The sequence below is a fragment of the Microtus pennsylvanicus genome, chromosome 12 (assembly GCF_037038515.1).
Source record: "Microtus pennsylvanicus isolate mMicPen1 chromosome 12, mMicPen1.hap1, whole genome shotgun sequence".
Lineage (NCBI taxonomy): Eukaryota > Metazoa > Chordata > Mammalia > Rodentia > Cricetidae > Microtus > Microtus pennsylvanicus.
In genome coordinates, this window is record NC_134590.1 from 4,777,989 (window position 1) to 4,794,557 (window position 16,569).

The following is a 16,569-nucleotide window of genomic DNA, read 5'->3' on the forward strand; positions in this document are numbered from 1 at the left end:
CAATAAGAACAAATATAAATTGTTGTCCATGAAAAAAAGAGGCAAAAACATACATAAAAATTAGAATTACAACCAGCATGAACAACACCAAACAAGAAATATATGCTAAATGTTTCAATCGTTATCCTATCCTAAGAAGTCTAAGTCTTATATTAAAAAATGGCTTGTCTAAGTCATGACAGGAAAGTAACTATGACTTTCTAGTCTTCAACCCTATTAAAGAAATGAGAAGGGAAATTAATATTACTTGAGTAAACAGGAAATTCAATCAAGCAACTTCCAAAAGGAATGATAGACAACCGGCTACCTAGGTAATTACCAAAGTCTCACTTGTAACATTGGGGCAATCAATTTTTCACAGCCAGCTTCATACAACTCTGGTGTGGATGTGTATGGATGGCTGGGAGATAAGGGCTTTATGATAAGGGCTGAGGGTATGGGGGTGTAGAGTTGGTTCTATGCTTCCACTATGGATTCTGGGTGATGAAGCTTGCATGGGAACCCCAAGGGTGAAGAGAATTTTAGGTTATATGAAAGTCAGTTCTCTCCATGATCCCAGACCATTAGGTGATGCACTATTTCCAGAATAACTTCGAGAGATGAAGCTTCGTGTTGAAACATAACTGCTTCTCCAATAAGCAGGTCCAAAGGGCACATACTGCTGGGTTCCCTGACCTGTGCTCAGCTTCTGTTAGAAGCTGGCCTCGTTTCAAAAACCAAAGGTGTATCTGATTTGTCAGGGGCGGGAGGCAAAGGCTGCCTCACCTCCTGCAGCCTGCCATACCCAACAGGGCTCTCTGTGGAGTTCTGTGCAGAGGCGTCTGTTTCCAGAAGGCAGCCGAAGGGAGAGCGTGGTGCAGAGCCATGCACATCATCCTGGATCTTCTCCTGCTGGTGCCCATCATTCTCTACTCCTACTTGGAGTCGCTGGTAACGTTCTTTATTCCCCAGAGAAGAAAATCTGTGGCTGGACAGATTGTTCTCATCACCGGGGCTGGACACGGAATAGGCAGGCTGACGGCTCATGAATTTGCAAAGCGGAAAAGCAGATTGGTCCTGTGGGACATCAATAAGGTAACACGTGTTTTTGTCAACCTTCAAAGTCACAAAATAATAAGGCAAAATTTAATAAGAAGAAATACACAATAATAATGTGTTTCTTTGGTTATTTGATTTAGCACTTCTTTTTGTTTTCCTTTTACAAAGTTTTAATAAATCCTCCGGAGCCTTGCATGTTCTCTGTGACAGGTTGACTGGATGGAGAGAAGAAGCTGGAGGACTAAAGCCATGAGGTGTTTTGTTTTGTTTTGTTTGTTTGTTTGTTTCTACCACTGTACCCAATGTGATACCAAAGCTGCAGGAGCCGGGAAGCTCCCAAGCTGCTGGAACTAAGCAAGCCACATCACTTACCTCAACTTCATTTTTTTTTAAAAATCTCTACAATTGGGATGAAACTTCAGAGGGCAAAACTGGAAGTGATAAATGTCAGGTGAAACAAGCCAGGCTAACCGAGGGAAGGATCTGCCGGGCATGGTCGCTCTGCTGTGGCCCCAGCACTGCAGGAGCCAAGCAAGAGGATTGCTGAGAGCCGGAAGCCAGTCTTGGCTACAGATAGAATGATAACCAAAGCCAAAGAGGGAGGCTGTCGGAGACTAGGGGAGAACAGCAATCATGGGGGCTGCTAAACATCTCATGTGTGTGCGTGGAAATGCCATCCCGAAGCATCCTATTTTGTACCCTACTAAAGAAAGAACACTGAGGTTAGCAAAGCGCAGGACACAGAGGAGTTGACCCTACAGCAGGTCTTCATGAGCAAAACTGACAAAGAGTTACATTCTGCCAGGTTCCAAATCAATGCTAACACTGGAGGGCTTTCGTAAGCTCTTATGAGCAAATCTTGTCATACGTGATCATGGTTTTCATGTTTATATTGATCATAGTCAGTCCTCAGCCCCATTTTTATCTCTTGCCCCCTCACACTTGCTGACCCCCATTTTTACGGCCCCCCACTTCCATGTCTTCTGTATGTGTGCGAGCTCTTGAGTTTAATTAGAATTGCTTCCACGAGCTGCGCGGATGAGCCTTCACTGCAGGAGCAGGGACAGCTTGCCAGCGGCTGTGCTGCTGAAGCAGGCGACAGTGGTGAATCCTTCTTCTTCAGTCAAAGTACCTGCTTGAAGCTCTGGTTGCTGCTACTCTCTCCAGACCTCAGATCTAGACAAAATGGAGGGGGGGGGGGGGCTGGAGGCAGCTGGGCCTTCGGGAAGTAAGCAGGCTTCCAGCAGAAGCCAAAGTCAGTGGAAATTCTCCTACCCAGACTGCTGCTCTATGCTGCCGCCCACCCCAAGGCTATCTGAAGGGACAGTTGGTTTTGTAGTGACATTCTAATCCTTGTTAAAGTGTGAGGGTTTTTGTTTGTTTGTTTTTTGTTTTGTTTTGTTTTGTTTTTTTGAGACTTCAGTTACTGCTCTGTGCACAGTTTAGCCCAAGATGGGGAAATGCAAAGGGGACCCAAGGGAGGCCGTCAGCCTATGCCAAACCCACCCATCCACTGAGGGATGATGCCTCACGAGATGGTGACACTACTTCTGTCCCGGTGTGCACAGGAAAGGGTTTCTCGGGCGTCCCCACTCTCCACCACAGAGAAGTGGGGACAGCCAGGAGAGGGAAATGTATAATTTTTAAAAATTACTTTAAGCTGGGCAGCGGTGGCACATGTCTTTAATCCCAGCACTCGGGAAGCAGAGACAGGTGGATCTCTGTGAGTTCGAGACCAGCCTGGTCTACAAAGTGAGTCCCAGGACAGCCAGAGCTGTTACACAAAGAGACCCTGTCTCGAAAAACAAATTAAAACAAACAATTATTTTAAACCTCATAATATTCCCTATGAAATCATCAGATGCCAAAACTTGGAAAGAATTCATATTTCCTCGAAATGGAGGTCAAAAATTAAAATTAAAGCCTCCCGGGGTGTTGACTCAGCAGGATGAGGCAGAGACACTGGCCGGAGCTGGAGACCCTCTTGGGGTACACACAGTAAACAAGGGGTAGAGAGTGACAACTGGTCTAAAACAACAGGAGAGAAAACACACACACATGCACACATGTGCACACAACACACACACACACACACACACACACACGGCGTTAGGACAATTCATCTCAAGTAAGAGAGAGGCCTCTGAATTTAGGCTAAAAATAAGCTGTCTCCACTTCCGGGACTCGTGGGCAATTTCACCCATTGGCTCTTGGCCTTTATCCACTCAAAGCACCAGAAAAATAAATGCCCGATAGATCATCTGGTGTAGTAACCAGTTTTCCATGGAAGCTTCCCTCAGATAAGAATCTCCTCTCGCACCAGGGGAATGAGTCTGAGTTGTCGAGGCCAGTCAATAGAAACGTACCTAGTCTAGAATCACTGCTAGTTAGACGCTGCTCAGCCCTCCATGCCAGCTTTGGCTCATGCTCCCCAAGGGTGAGCTGAGCAAATGGAGCAGCCACCCTTCTGCCCTCCATGCTCAGACATCTTCCCTGGCATTGAGAGGAGCATAAAGTACCTTCTAGCACATCAAGGATGCCCTTTGCACTATGACGGCACCTCTCTACTCTACGTGCAAGCCCCAGGCAGGATGAAAAGCTGCAAAAGCCCTAAATGCAACTACTGTTTCTCTTCCTTGCTGGTGCTGGTTCGCGGGTAAAGCCAGTGTAATTAGTTCACGGAACTCCCTTACACTTAAGGAGAGACAAGGATTTTAGAGTCTTTCTTCTCTGTTGCTTATTTTTCCTTGAATTTGCCTCCCACCCCCGCCCCAACACACAGCGCGGTGTTGAAGAAACTGCAGCCGAATGCCGGAAACTGGGGGCCACTGTGCACGTGTTTGTGGTGGACTGCAGCAACCGGATGGAGATTTACAACTCTGTGGATCAGGTGAGAACCAGGGTGCATCAGCTGAGAAGGGGAAAGTTTCTCTGGGGCTGCCCAGACACCAGCCGCTCAGTGAAGATTCTGTGTGACCAAAGGAAAGCATAAACAGAACTTGATTGGTATTAAAATCCTCAGCTCTGGCCTCTGCGAATGTTTCATATTATCAATCAAATTTGCTCTGCTCAGAAGTTTGAGCAGTGGCCCAGAGGAAATAAATGACAGATTCTCTCTCTCTCTCTCTCTCTCTCTCTCTCTCTCTCTCTCTCTCTCTCTCTCTCTCTCTCTGTTTTGTTGATTCTTTGAGACAGGCTTTCTCTGTTTAACAGTCCTGGCTGGCCTGGAGCTTTCTCAGTACACCATGCTGGCCTCCAACTCACAGAGATCCACCTGCCTCTGTCTCCCGAGTGCTGGGATTGAAGGTGTGCGCCACCACCGCCCAGCTATGATGGAAAATTTATCTGCAGAATATTTTCCTAACTATTTTTTGAGTTACATTTTTTCTACTAGTTTACTACTAGTTACTTATTTCTTCTCTGAGATTTATTGGTTTGTGTACAATGTAGCCTTTTATGGAAAACATACAGTTAATGACAGTTAAACATTTTATTTATTTAGTGTGTATGTGTGTATTGTGTGCCTGAGTGTACGTTGTGTGTGCATACATGCACACACACGCGTGTGCATGTGGGGGTGTATGTGAATTCAGAGGACAACTTTTGGGAGCAGGTTCTCTCCTTCCATAGTGTGGGTCCTGGGCTTGTCCAGTCTGGAAAAAATTGTCTTTCCCTGCTAAGCCCTCTCACAGCCTCTCTAGCCAGATTTTAGAAAAAGCACACATGGAGTGCTTTCAGTGAACCAAGCCATCTGATTCTGATGAGCCGCCACCTTCTTAAGTCAGTTTTCAAACGCCACCAGCTTCTCTATAGATGAGTAAACAAATGCTCGGAAGGTTTGGCCCAGACAAAGGCCATGAGGCCAGTGGGTAGTGGAACCAAGATTAATTACTTAACACTTCAGAAATATTTCATCAGAACTTAAGTATTAGTTTACCAGTACAAAGATTAATTCTTGTTTATTTAAATTCTTAAATTCATAAGCCTTCACATGACCTGTGCCACACTGAGCACAAAATTAAAGGTTCTCACCAATAGTTGAGCCTCCCTAGCGACAGACAGGTTCCTTTTGTGCTGCCAGAGCAGCCAGTTCTTTCCTGTCTGAACTCTGAGAGACCTTAGCAGTGGAATTTAAAAAAAAAATCCCCGGATGGCTTTGTGACCCAGCTAGCTATCCCGAAGCCAGTGAGCACGGAAGGAATTGCATCTTAAATCTGTTCTTTACTCACAGAACCGGCCACCTGAGACGATGGCCGGTTGCTATCCTACCTATCAGTCTTCCCTGTCATCCCCAGCCGGCGAATTACACAGGCTGTGGACAACGGCACTGTCTCTGACACTCAGTCTTGCCTCTCAATAGTCAACCACAGTTTTGTGACTTGGGATGTCTGTGTGACTCTCATTATCATCCCTGTAGTGTGTTATTGGGCTCAGGTGTTTCTTAAAATGTCAAATCGACTTAGTTTCTGCTGGTATCAACCTGGTACTCCTTCGGAGGCTTCTGGGCTAGGGGTAGGGAGTGGAGCGGTTAGCGCAGAACACAGAGCCCATTAGCAGCGTGTAAACTGCCATGCTGCGGATAATATGTGTGTTCTGGTTCCTTTTCACAAAGCAGTGTGTATGTCCTTATAATAGAGAACATGAAAATACCTCTGCCCATCCGACCCCTATCAACATCAACCCCACGACCTCGCGAGAGTAACCCGTCCTGTGTTCATTTTCTCGTCTTTAAGGTGAAGAAAGAAGTGGGTGACGTAGAAATCGTGATAAATAACGCAGGGGCGATATATCCAGCTGACCTTCTTAGCACCAAGGACGAGGAGATCACCAAAACTTTTGAGGTCAACATCCTAGGACATTTTTGGGTGAGTGGGTTGGAAATATTTCTGGCTGGTGTATGTCTGGTATCTCCTTGGTTCTGAGAACTCATTGAGTTCACAATATTTTGGGGTGGGAAAATGTGAAGTTTTATTTAACTTGGGAATCGTGTGCTGTGTTTGAGTAGAAAAGCCACGTTTGTCTCTGGCCACAGGAATCAGAGCTCAAGCGGACACAGCTCCCCCAAATGAAAGCCGTCTGGTTTGTTTTGTCAAACGGAACGTACCATCGAGCCTGGCATGTGCTGGGTCCACAAGAGCTTCTGGGGAGGTCAGCTCACAGCTGTCTCTCTGCGTCTTTCCTGCGTTTTAGAGGAAATGCATCCATTTGTAGCCTCCTGTCATAGACGTTAGGAGCTGAAAGGACATAGAAGTCACTAAACAGGTGTGTGCAGGAGCTGGGGACACTTTGAGTGAAGTTCTGAGATAAGTTGACATTTGGACATAACATTTTCATCTATAAAGTTCATGGCTGAGGAGTTCACAGTCGAGTTACCAAGAAGAAAAAAAATCTCAGAATGGTCCAATAAGTTCACTGCTTTGTGCTGGTCTGCGTTCAGAGCTGATCTAAGCCATATGCAGCCTGTGGGTTCCGGGTGGAGCAGCCTGTTAGGTCCACGGAATGTTGGCACGTAGAAAGACAGGTCAGGAGGTTTCTTACCATCGGTTGTTTGCGAGAAGCTGAAGTGTGACTCTCGACCCTTTAGAGAGAGCGTGGGGCCTCCATATTGGTGTAGCCCTTGGAGCTAATGTGGATCCAAAGATCGTCCATGCTCAGCCCTGAGTCTATAAAATCTCATAAAATGTTATTTATATTTCTCACCATACAGTGAGGACTCTTTTGGAAACAAAAAAAAATCTTTGTTTCCCATAACACGGTGTATAATATATACTGTTACTAGAAAGAGATTTGGGTCTGCTCACACTATGCGCGGTGGCTGTGGACCAGAAGAGAACTCAGTGTATGTTCTTCAATTGCCTTTATACAAGTAGATTCCCAACCTTCTCATTGAAACCAAGAACTTGTAAAAAGCCAAATTACCCTTCAGATCTTACATTTGAGGATTTATCCTTTGACAATATTGCTCAGAGCTCAGCAATACCCTGGTTGTCTAGCACGCACAGAGCCCTCAGGTTAATCCCTAGCCCTATAGAGAAATGACAATCGAGTTGCTTAGATGGCATATCCGGGAAGGAGCTGCTTAATTCCTTCTGAAGGGAAAAGGGACACATAATACAGGTTCTCGGCATATGAGCTAAAGGACACAGCTCTTGGAGCTGCCCCAAACCATCATGTTTATGCTCCCTTTCTATCATTGGTACAGAGGGACCACAGAGCCTTGCATGTATTTTATTTCTAATGCCTCCACCTTGGCAGAAGTGAAATGTCCTGATTTGGGATCTGCCTAATGCCTTTGGTATTATTTCTTTTCTTTCTACGTGGACCTTAAGATCATCAAAGCACTTCTCCCGTCGATGCTAAGAAGAAACTCTGGCCACATTGTCACAGTGGCTTCAGTGTGTGGCCACAGAGTGATCCCCTACCTCATCCCCTATTGGTAAGTACTGCGCAATGCCATCAGTGCGAGGCACTTTTGGACTTCTGAGGGATTATTAGTCTTCAGGCCCACAGCTTGGGAATTTGGATATAGGGAATTTACATGGAAGGTTGGGCTATCTTTTTAATGACTATAAAATAAGGAAACTGGCTCTAATTTTATTTTAAAAATTTTAGACTTCTGAAAGCTCCCCCATTGTATTTCCATTGTGTCTCCATTGTATCCTGCAATGTGTGGGTGTTGAGACAAGAAACACAACAGACTAGGAAACAGAACATCAGAAGCTACTGTGACCTAGGTGCATGCTTGTGTGAGAGAAAGAATATGGAACGGCTCTACCTCCCAAGGAGATGCAGACACTGCACACCAAGTCCTAGGGACACACTGTCTGCAGCGTGTCCCCTGTGAACTTTGTGGCATAATAATCCCAGAAACGAATTTGTCAAGATAGTTGAATGCAGTGGATGCAAATGTTGTTCAATTTGTTATATCTTTATATGCACATTGATACTGATTTTTCATCACCTGGGTCAAAACAGAAATTACCACTTGTATAGCTCCTTGTGCTTAATAAGTTACTATTTCTATCCTATTTTATTGAATCCCCAAAACAGTCTTATATTTCATTATCAACATTTTATAATCAGAGAAACAAAGGAACATAGAATCTGGTGTTAAAGATTGCAAATACGAATCACCCACACCATCTGGAGTCCTTCAACTCCAAATACTCAGTGAAATTAAGAAGCCAATAAGACCACTGATGTCAAGAGAGAAGCTATCAGCCCATTAATCAAGGAAGGAGAAGTGTTCGAAGTCTCACAGTAGTTTGTCAGTATTGGTTTCCCCCACTAATCAAGAATGGAGAAATTGTTCATAGTCACACAAAAGTTTGTCAGCATTGGTTTCAGAGTGTTTTCAATGTCTTTTCCCAACTCATATTTTTAAAGATAAAGACAGAAATAAAACCAGATTAAGAAGCATTTGTGAGGCTGACTGGACCATAGAAAAGATCACATGTAGAATGGAAAACATTAAGCCTGTCTGTAAAGTGGTTATTTTGTTATCTTTGCTAGTTAGAAATCAGGAGCATGGCCCTGGTGTGTAGCAATGGTTGAATACATGCTTAGTGTGGACAGACCCCTTCGTTCAATCCTCAGCACCCCAAAAGGAAAAAGGTACTGGGCATGTTCAGAACTCTGCTTAATCACACAAGATAATAAAAACGAATGGTCATTTATCCTCTCAGAAGAGCTGTAGGTAGCAGGCCAGGGGTCTTCTTGGCCTAAACAAATCAATCTATCTTCTCACAGGTGGCTGAGAATGTCCCCCAACTTTGCTAATGGCTGCCTTTCTCTCATAGCTCCAGCAAGTTTGCTGCTGTTGGCTTCCACAGAGCACTGACCGCAGAACTGGAAACCTTGGGGAAAACTGGTATCAGAACCTCATGCCTGTGCCCTGTGTTCGTAAATACTGGCTTCACCAAAAACCCAAGTACAAGGTGAGGTGGTACTCGGCCGTGCTGACCTTTAAGCTGGAGCCCTCCCAGACAATGGCATCTTGAGTAGCTCATAGGTACTTAACAAGTATGTGACCTTTATTTAAGTAAATCCAGTGGCACCACCTCAACCCCTAGTGGCGAACTAACGTGGTAGAGTGGGCCCCCTAAAAATCCTGGCAAGTGCTGATCTTAGAGTCTGATGTGCTTTGCCGGGAGTTCCCTGCCACTCTAGGGGAGGATGCAATAGGGAAGAAAGGTAAGAACTCCATTAGATTGGTTGTAGTCCTGGAGCAGCCCTAACTGCAGACACAGCAAGGCCCAGGGCACGGGAATGTTCTCACTCGGGCTAAACCCTGATTTTTTTCCCACTGAGGCTACATTAAGGTGCTTGTGTCAAACAGGGCTCTGAGTCTGGGTTGAAGACTCTATTGCAAAATTAGGGAAGAGACAGAGCACCAATAATCTGAAAAGTATTGATTTCTGTTTCCATATGATGGTTTGTTAGTCTGCAACTGGAATCCCAATCACACACGAGTTTTCAGAAACCACAGACTGTCTCAAAGAATTAAGTTCTAACATTCATTGTAGACGCAAGTTTCTGTCCTGTCCAGTCCTGTAGCCATTCAGTCCCAAAGAAACACACAGAGGCTTATATTACTTATAAACTGTTTGGCCTATTAGCTCAGGCTTATTAATAAGTAGCTCTTACAACTTAAATTAACCTATAATTCTTGTCTGTGTTTAGCCGTGGCTTGGTACCTTTTCTCAATAAGGCCTTCTCATCTTGCTTCTTCACTCAGCTGCCCCTACACTTGCTAACCTTGGTGTGACATATTAAACCCATTTTCATGCTTTGATTTTTCTCTCATCATCTTCATTAATGGCACAGATTCCAAGCGTTTCTCAACGATACATGTGCACAACCTTTGGATCAAGGAAGGCCATGCCACCAGATGTGGCACCACATACACAAAAAAGCTACGACATATACAAATATTCAGTTTCCATAAAACTGCAGGAGAAGCAAATCTTAAGCACTAAATGCCTTGAAACATTACAGCTCTACGAAACAGCCATACACAGCGGGGGTGGACTCAGCTGTAGAATATTCTTTTTACATTGAACAGGCCTGGAAACACCACCTGACTCACCCTATGCACACCCTTTTGTTCCCCTTCTCCCGTCCCATTGCTTCCTGAAAGTCTAAGAATGTGCTACAAGATACCAGAATGGGATGTGCAGAGGTGACATTCATGTCTAACACACATACACACTGGACCCGAAAGTCTAAGAATGTACTACAAGATACCAGAATGGGATGTGGGGGAGGTGACATTCATGCAGGGAATCCTGAGACATTTTAAATCCTAATTCTAAATTTGGTGAGGAGATGGGTTCATTTGCTTCATTCATTAACTAAAAACAATAAATATGGAGGGACTGGGGTTCTCTCTCAGTGGTAGAATGCAGTCTTGGTATGTGTGAAGTTCTGGGTCCAATCCCAGCACCCAAATGAAGAAATACAGTATAAACAGACATCAACTCTTCGCCCCACTTTCTACCAGGTTGTGGCCTGTATTGGAGACCAGTGAAGTCGCAAGAAGTCTGCTGGATGGAATACTGACCAACAAGAAGATGATCTTCGTCCCATCCTATATCGGCATTTCTCTAGTCATGGAAAAGTAAGTATAGAATAGAACCCTGAAATACTAAACCACAAACAGAAATGTTATAGACAGATGTTCAGATGGGAAGGTCGCTATGGAAACTCTCTGCGTCCGGAGTGAAAATTTAGTTTCCCATATTACTGCCTTACTCATTCCAGAGGGAGGAAAATAAGTCCTGGATTCCCTGATCCCCTTCGTCTAATACATCTACGGTCTCTGCCCAGACGTTGCTCACGACTATTCAAACTGAAGGAAAGGCAATTTGAGAAGGACAGGTTATGGGGACATCTATTGTAAAGGCTCTGTGTGTGTATTCATGTGTTTGTGTGTGATGCGTGTGGGGGCAGGTGAAGCAGGATTTCTCTCTCCATCCCTCCCTCACCCTCTCCCTCTCCCTCCATCCCTACCTCCCCAGGGTCTTTCACGGAGTCCTATACTCACCAATCCAATCGGGCTAGGGTCGATGTCACTGGGCTTACATGCACACCACCATGCCCAGCTTTTTATGTGGTTTCTTGTGACTAAAGTCAGGCTCCCGCATTTGTGTGATCATCTCTCAGGCCCTCAGGTGTTCAGATTTTGCAGTTCTTTGTGTAGTGTACATCCTAAATGTCTCACAACCCACCTCCACAGGATTTCATACCACTTCATTTTCAATCCAAGGGCCTTAGCATGGAGTCAGTTCTTTGCTTCCCAGGCTCATGAGCTCCAAAGACTGCAAAATCCCATGAAGCAAGTTTTCTCAGCACAGCCCCAAACAGATCTCATTAGAGTAGGAAAATCCCCAAATCAGACCAGACATGTATATGACCATGATATAAATATGATTGGTTGTTCTGCCTGGGGTGTGAGCAGCGACCCTGCGTAGGGAGGCATCTCAAAGCCTTTGCCTCATTGTGGAGTTTTCCATGTGATTTGTTGCTCTGGCAACGGGCTTTTTGTTGTTCTTTGCATTTAACTCCTTTTGTGACCAGAGGCAATCGCTAGTCGTTGGGTGGGCTAGCTGGGCCAGGAAGGCCTGCAGAAGCCCTCTTCTTACCCTTGTCCTCACAGACCCTTCATTTCTTCCCCTATCTTCCCCTCCTCTACCCAGGGGCTGACAGGGAAGTAAATCTTAGCAAACAATCCCAGTGTGATTCGAAATACGACTTTCTTTGTAGAGGGTGCTCTTTCTGCCTCCTCCAGTTCGCTTACGCTAGTCCGTCAGCTGTCAGCTCAGGTTGACTAACTAACCCTCCGATGAGCTTAAATATTCAGCCCACGTGAATCCTGGACGTTTTATTATAGACAGCTGATGGCTTCCAGCTGGCAGTGTTAGCCGCTTGGCACAGCGCTATGCTCAAAGGCAATGGCTTTTTAAAAAGGCTCCTTAGCCTTTCTTTTTACAAAGTAATAGGTATCCTGAACAGAGGAGGAGGGGGAAGGGTGTGTCCCATGGATTCTGAGTCCTTGACACCAGAATTCACCGGCTCAGCCGTGAGCTTCAGTTTTAGATCATTGTTGGTATAAGATCTCATACAATTTTACTCTTGTGAAAGAGCAATGCTGTATTATAGATCAGTGCAGATGGGGGTGGAGGGTGGGAGAGACTAAGGAAGAAACAGAGAATAGAGGAAAACTTAATGTGGGTCAGGTAATACACAGCAAAAATAAAATAAGATAGCAAAAAAAGCCACTAGTATCAAAACTTAAAATTGAAGTTTCTTATCTTTTTTTCTTAATGTAGGTTTCTTCCTGAACGTGCCTTAAAAGCTATACGTCGTATCCAGGATATTCAATTCGAAGCAATTGTGGGCCGCAAAATCAAAATGAAGTAATGTATGCCGAGACGTGTATACACCAATGACAAGAACCTATGCTCAGAGTCGGCGTAGTAAAGCTTCCTTTCATGTGTTGAAAGAGCTGCTGGTGTTAAAAATGTAATCTTGGCACTAGTCCTCTAATGAACAAGACTGATTAGCTGCCCTTCTGGCCTGCTTGTAGATATCTCAACTTACAGTACTTGGTTATGGCAATGGGAATATAATAAGATAATATTTGTTCAACAAAGGAACATTAAGATAATCAGTGTGGTTTTTATAGATAACTAAATATCAAAATGTAGGCAAAGGGGTAAGATAATAAAGTCTTGAACAAATGCTGGCAAGCTGTAGTGATCTCCGTTTCGATGGGCGGTTGGTAGTGTCTGCAATCTGCTCTTGGTGACAAGAAGAACACTTCCTTGTTTCCTTGCCGCATGAGTTAGAGAGGAGTGTTCTTGTTTTGCTTGGTTTCACGACTCTTCTTAGTGTGCAGATTTCCTTACACCACGTGAATGAACAGTGAAGCGGTTTTATTTGCCTAACTTGGTGAAGCAAATATTTATCTAGATTTGCAACTGTGAAGCCTCAACACCTTGTTCTTTACTTTAGAAAGACCTTGAACACATTTGTTTCTCTTTTAACTCTATTAGGCAACCACTAAAAAAAGTAGTCAACTGTTTACGTAAAAACAGCAGCACAATCCCCCCCTCCAAAAAAACTCCCATTATGAAGTGCAAACCCTTCCTGGATTGTTTATATAGATTTATATATTGATTGGTTGGTTGATTGGTTGGTTGGTTTGTTGGTTGGTTCGTCTTTTGTGTTTTACTGCAGGAGACTGAACCTACAGCCTTGCATGGGTTAGGCACTCTGCTCTGACTTCCTAGCCATGAACTTCCACCATTATTTCCACATTTTGTTTTAATCCTTCTGAACTGAAGCTCAGCAGATGCCTGGGGCCACAGTAATGAGATCTCCTGCCCACTTCCACACATTTTCAGTGTAGATATCTTCCTTACAAATACCAGGTGCAGTTCTAAATACTTTTATACTATATATTTTTTATTTTATTTTTTAAAACAACTTTTTATTTTTGCATACCAATCCCAGCTCCCTCTCCCTCCCCTTCTTCTGCTCCCTTTACCCCATCCCCTATCTACTCCTCAGAGAGGGTGAGGTCTCCCATGGGGAGTCAGCAAAGTCTAGCACATCACATTGAAGCAGGACCAAACCCCTCCCCACTGTATCTAGGCTGAGGAAGGTCTCCCTCCATAGGGAATGGTCTCTAAAAAGTCAGTCACTCACTAGGGACACATACTGGTCCCACTGCCAGTGGCCCCACAAACTGCCCAAGCCACACAACTGTCACCCACATTTGGGGGGTCTAGTTCGGTTCTATGCACGTTTCCCAGCTTCAGTCTGGAGTCAGTGAGCTCCCACTAGCTCAGGTCAGCTGATTCTGCGGGTTTCTCCATCATGATCTTAACCCCTTTGTTCATAAAATCCCTCTACCCTTTCTTCAACTGGACTCCAGGAGCTTGGCCCAGGGCTTAGCTGTGGATCTCTGCATCTGCTTCCATCAGTTACTAGATGAAGGTTCTATCATGAGTCTAAATGTTTTTCTATGACAACCTTTGCATTCATAATTCTCACTCTTGCCAACCTTGCAGCTCCTTGGGCTACCACCAGGGTGCACAGATCCCCACGTAAGACTCCATCCATATAAACCTTTTACTTAGAGATATGTCATAGAATTCTTAGGTCCCTGTCATGGTTCATTGAGGACTATATAGGATTTGTATGACTGTTTATTGTCCACTCAGTTCATATGAACATTTTTTTGGTAACCAGGGAGCATCTCCTCCTACTTGGTCCTGCATCATTAGTTCCCTCATGATCCAATCTCATACCTTTTGCCACATGAAATGGAAGCCATTTGTTCCAGCAGTGTGGTTCTTTGAGATTTGTGTTGAATCTCTTCTGTTTGCAGTTCCTTAATTAATAATGCTTTCATCTGTACTTTGGAAATTGAATCATACATTATTCTTTGTGTGTTTGGGGGTTTCCCCTCTCTCAAGGATTATTGCTAATTTTATTTCTTTGATGATAAGCACAGATTAATCACTTATCCAGAGTGCATCATGAATGATGAATTTGATTGAGGTCATATTAAATTATTATTGAGAATTTTATAGCACAACATAGAATCATTATCTTCCCATTGTCTTATCTTGAACTCTTTGGGCTTTAACCATTGTGTTCCTAGAATAATTGGTCTCTGTCTGTCTCTGTTGTCTGTCTGTCTGTCTGTCTCGGTGTGTGTGTATGTATTGTGTGTGTGTGTGTGTTTCTTTCTTTTGTGATGAGATCTCAAGTAGCCCAGACTGGCCTTGAACTCTCTTGTACCCAATGATGACCTTAAACTTCTGATCATAGAGCCTCTCCTTCCTTAGTGCTGCGGTTACAGATATGTGCCACTATACTGGGTTTATATATCTGCTCTCTTTCATGTTAACTGCTTCCTGCCTCCCGTATACCATCTCCAGAGAAGGGCTTCATAGGTAGAACAAAATGGACAGTTCTGTTTGTGGAGGAGACAAATGTCACCTCCTCTCTCACCTTAACATAGTCTAGGGAGAATGGAGCATCACTAGAGCAATCGAACAATCTGTTGTTATAGAAAAACAATTTATCTTGAAAACTTTCAGAGGAGATGGGTAGAGCCATACCCAGGGAACTATGACATTATTCTTAAAGGTATTTTGGTGACGACCCTGGGTACCAGTAGTAGGGTGCCTGTTAACGTCTGACGCCACTTCTGCAACTCTTGGATGCTACAGATCAAAAATGGCATTGTGTTCAGAACACAACTATTGGGGGTGGGTGTGTGGATGCACACATCTGGATTGACCCGTAGTGGGAGTGGGTGTGTGGATGCACACATGTGGATTGAACCTTAGAGAGAGTGGGTGTGTGGATGCACACATGTGGATTGAACCGTAGTGGGAGTGGGTGTGTGGATGCACACATGTGGATTGAACCTTAGAGAGAGAGGGTGTGTGGATGCACACATGTGGATTGAACCTTAGAGAGAGAGGGTGTGTGGATGCACACATGTGGATTGAACCTTAGAGAGAGAGGGTGTGTGGATGCACACATGTGGATTGAACCTTAGAGAGAGAGGGTGTGTGGATGCACACATGTGGATTGAACCTTAGAGAGAGAGGGTGTGTGGATACACACATGTGGATTGAACCCTAGAGAGAGTGGGTGTGTGGATGCACACATGTGGATTGAACCTTAGAGAGAGAGGGTGTGTGGATGCACACATGTGGATTGAACCTTAGAGAGAGAGGGTGTGTGGATGCACACATGTGGATTGAACCTTAGAGAGAGAGGGTGTGTGGATGCACACATGTGGATTGAACCTTAGAGAGAGTGGGTGTGTGGATGCACACATGTGGATTGAACCGTAGTGGGAGTCGGTGTGTGGATGCACACATGTGGATTGAACCTTAGAGAGAGAGGGTGTGTGGATGCACACATGTGGATTGAACCCTAGAGAGAGTGGGTGTATGGATGCACACATGTGGATTGAACCTTAGAGAGAGAGGGTGTGTGGATGCACACATGTGGATTGAACCCTAGAGAGAGTGGGTGTATGGATGCACACATGTGGATTGAACCTTAGAGAGAGAGGGTGTGTGGATGCACACATGTGGATTGAACCCTAGAGAGAGTGGGTGTGTGGATGCACACATGTGGATTGAACCTTAGAGAGAGAGGGTGTGTGGATGCACACATGTGGATTGAACCCTAGAGAGAGTGGGTGTGTGGATACACACATGTGGATTGAACCTTAGAGAGAGAGGGTGTGTGGATACACACATGTGGATTGAACCGTAGTGGGAGTCGGTGTGTGGATGCACACATGTGGATTGAACCTTAGAGAGAGAGGGTGTGTGGATGCACACATGTGGATTGAACCTTAGAGAGAGAGGGTGTGTGGATGCACACATGTGGATTGAACCCTAGAGAGAGTGGGTGTGTGGATACACACATGTGGATTGAACCGTAGTGGGAGTCGGTGTGTGGATGCACACATGTGGCTTGAACCATGCATCT

The 16,569-nt window shown here is 44.6% G+C and overlaps 1 protein-coding gene across 1 annotated transcript; it reads left to right on the forward strand.

The window, feature by feature from the left end:
* The first annotated feature begins 758 nt into the window (after window positions 1-758).
* On the forward strand, window positions 759-12,779 carry LOC142832439 (17-beta-hydroxysteroid dehydrogenase 13). Its single transcript, XM_075942864.1, has 7 exons — window positions 759-1,074; window positions 3,821-3,928; window positions 5,772-5,903; window positions 7,368-7,474; window positions 8,838-8,975; window positions 10,541-10,657; window positions 12,369-12,779. Exons 1-7 carry the CDS (start codon window positions 865-867, stop codon window positions 12,457-12,459), a joined length of 903 nt encoding a protein of 300 aa, XP_075798979.1. The 5' UTR covers window positions 759-864; the 3' UTR covers window positions 12,460-12,779.
* The last annotated feature ends 3,790 nt before the right edge of the window (window positions 12,780-16,569 follow it).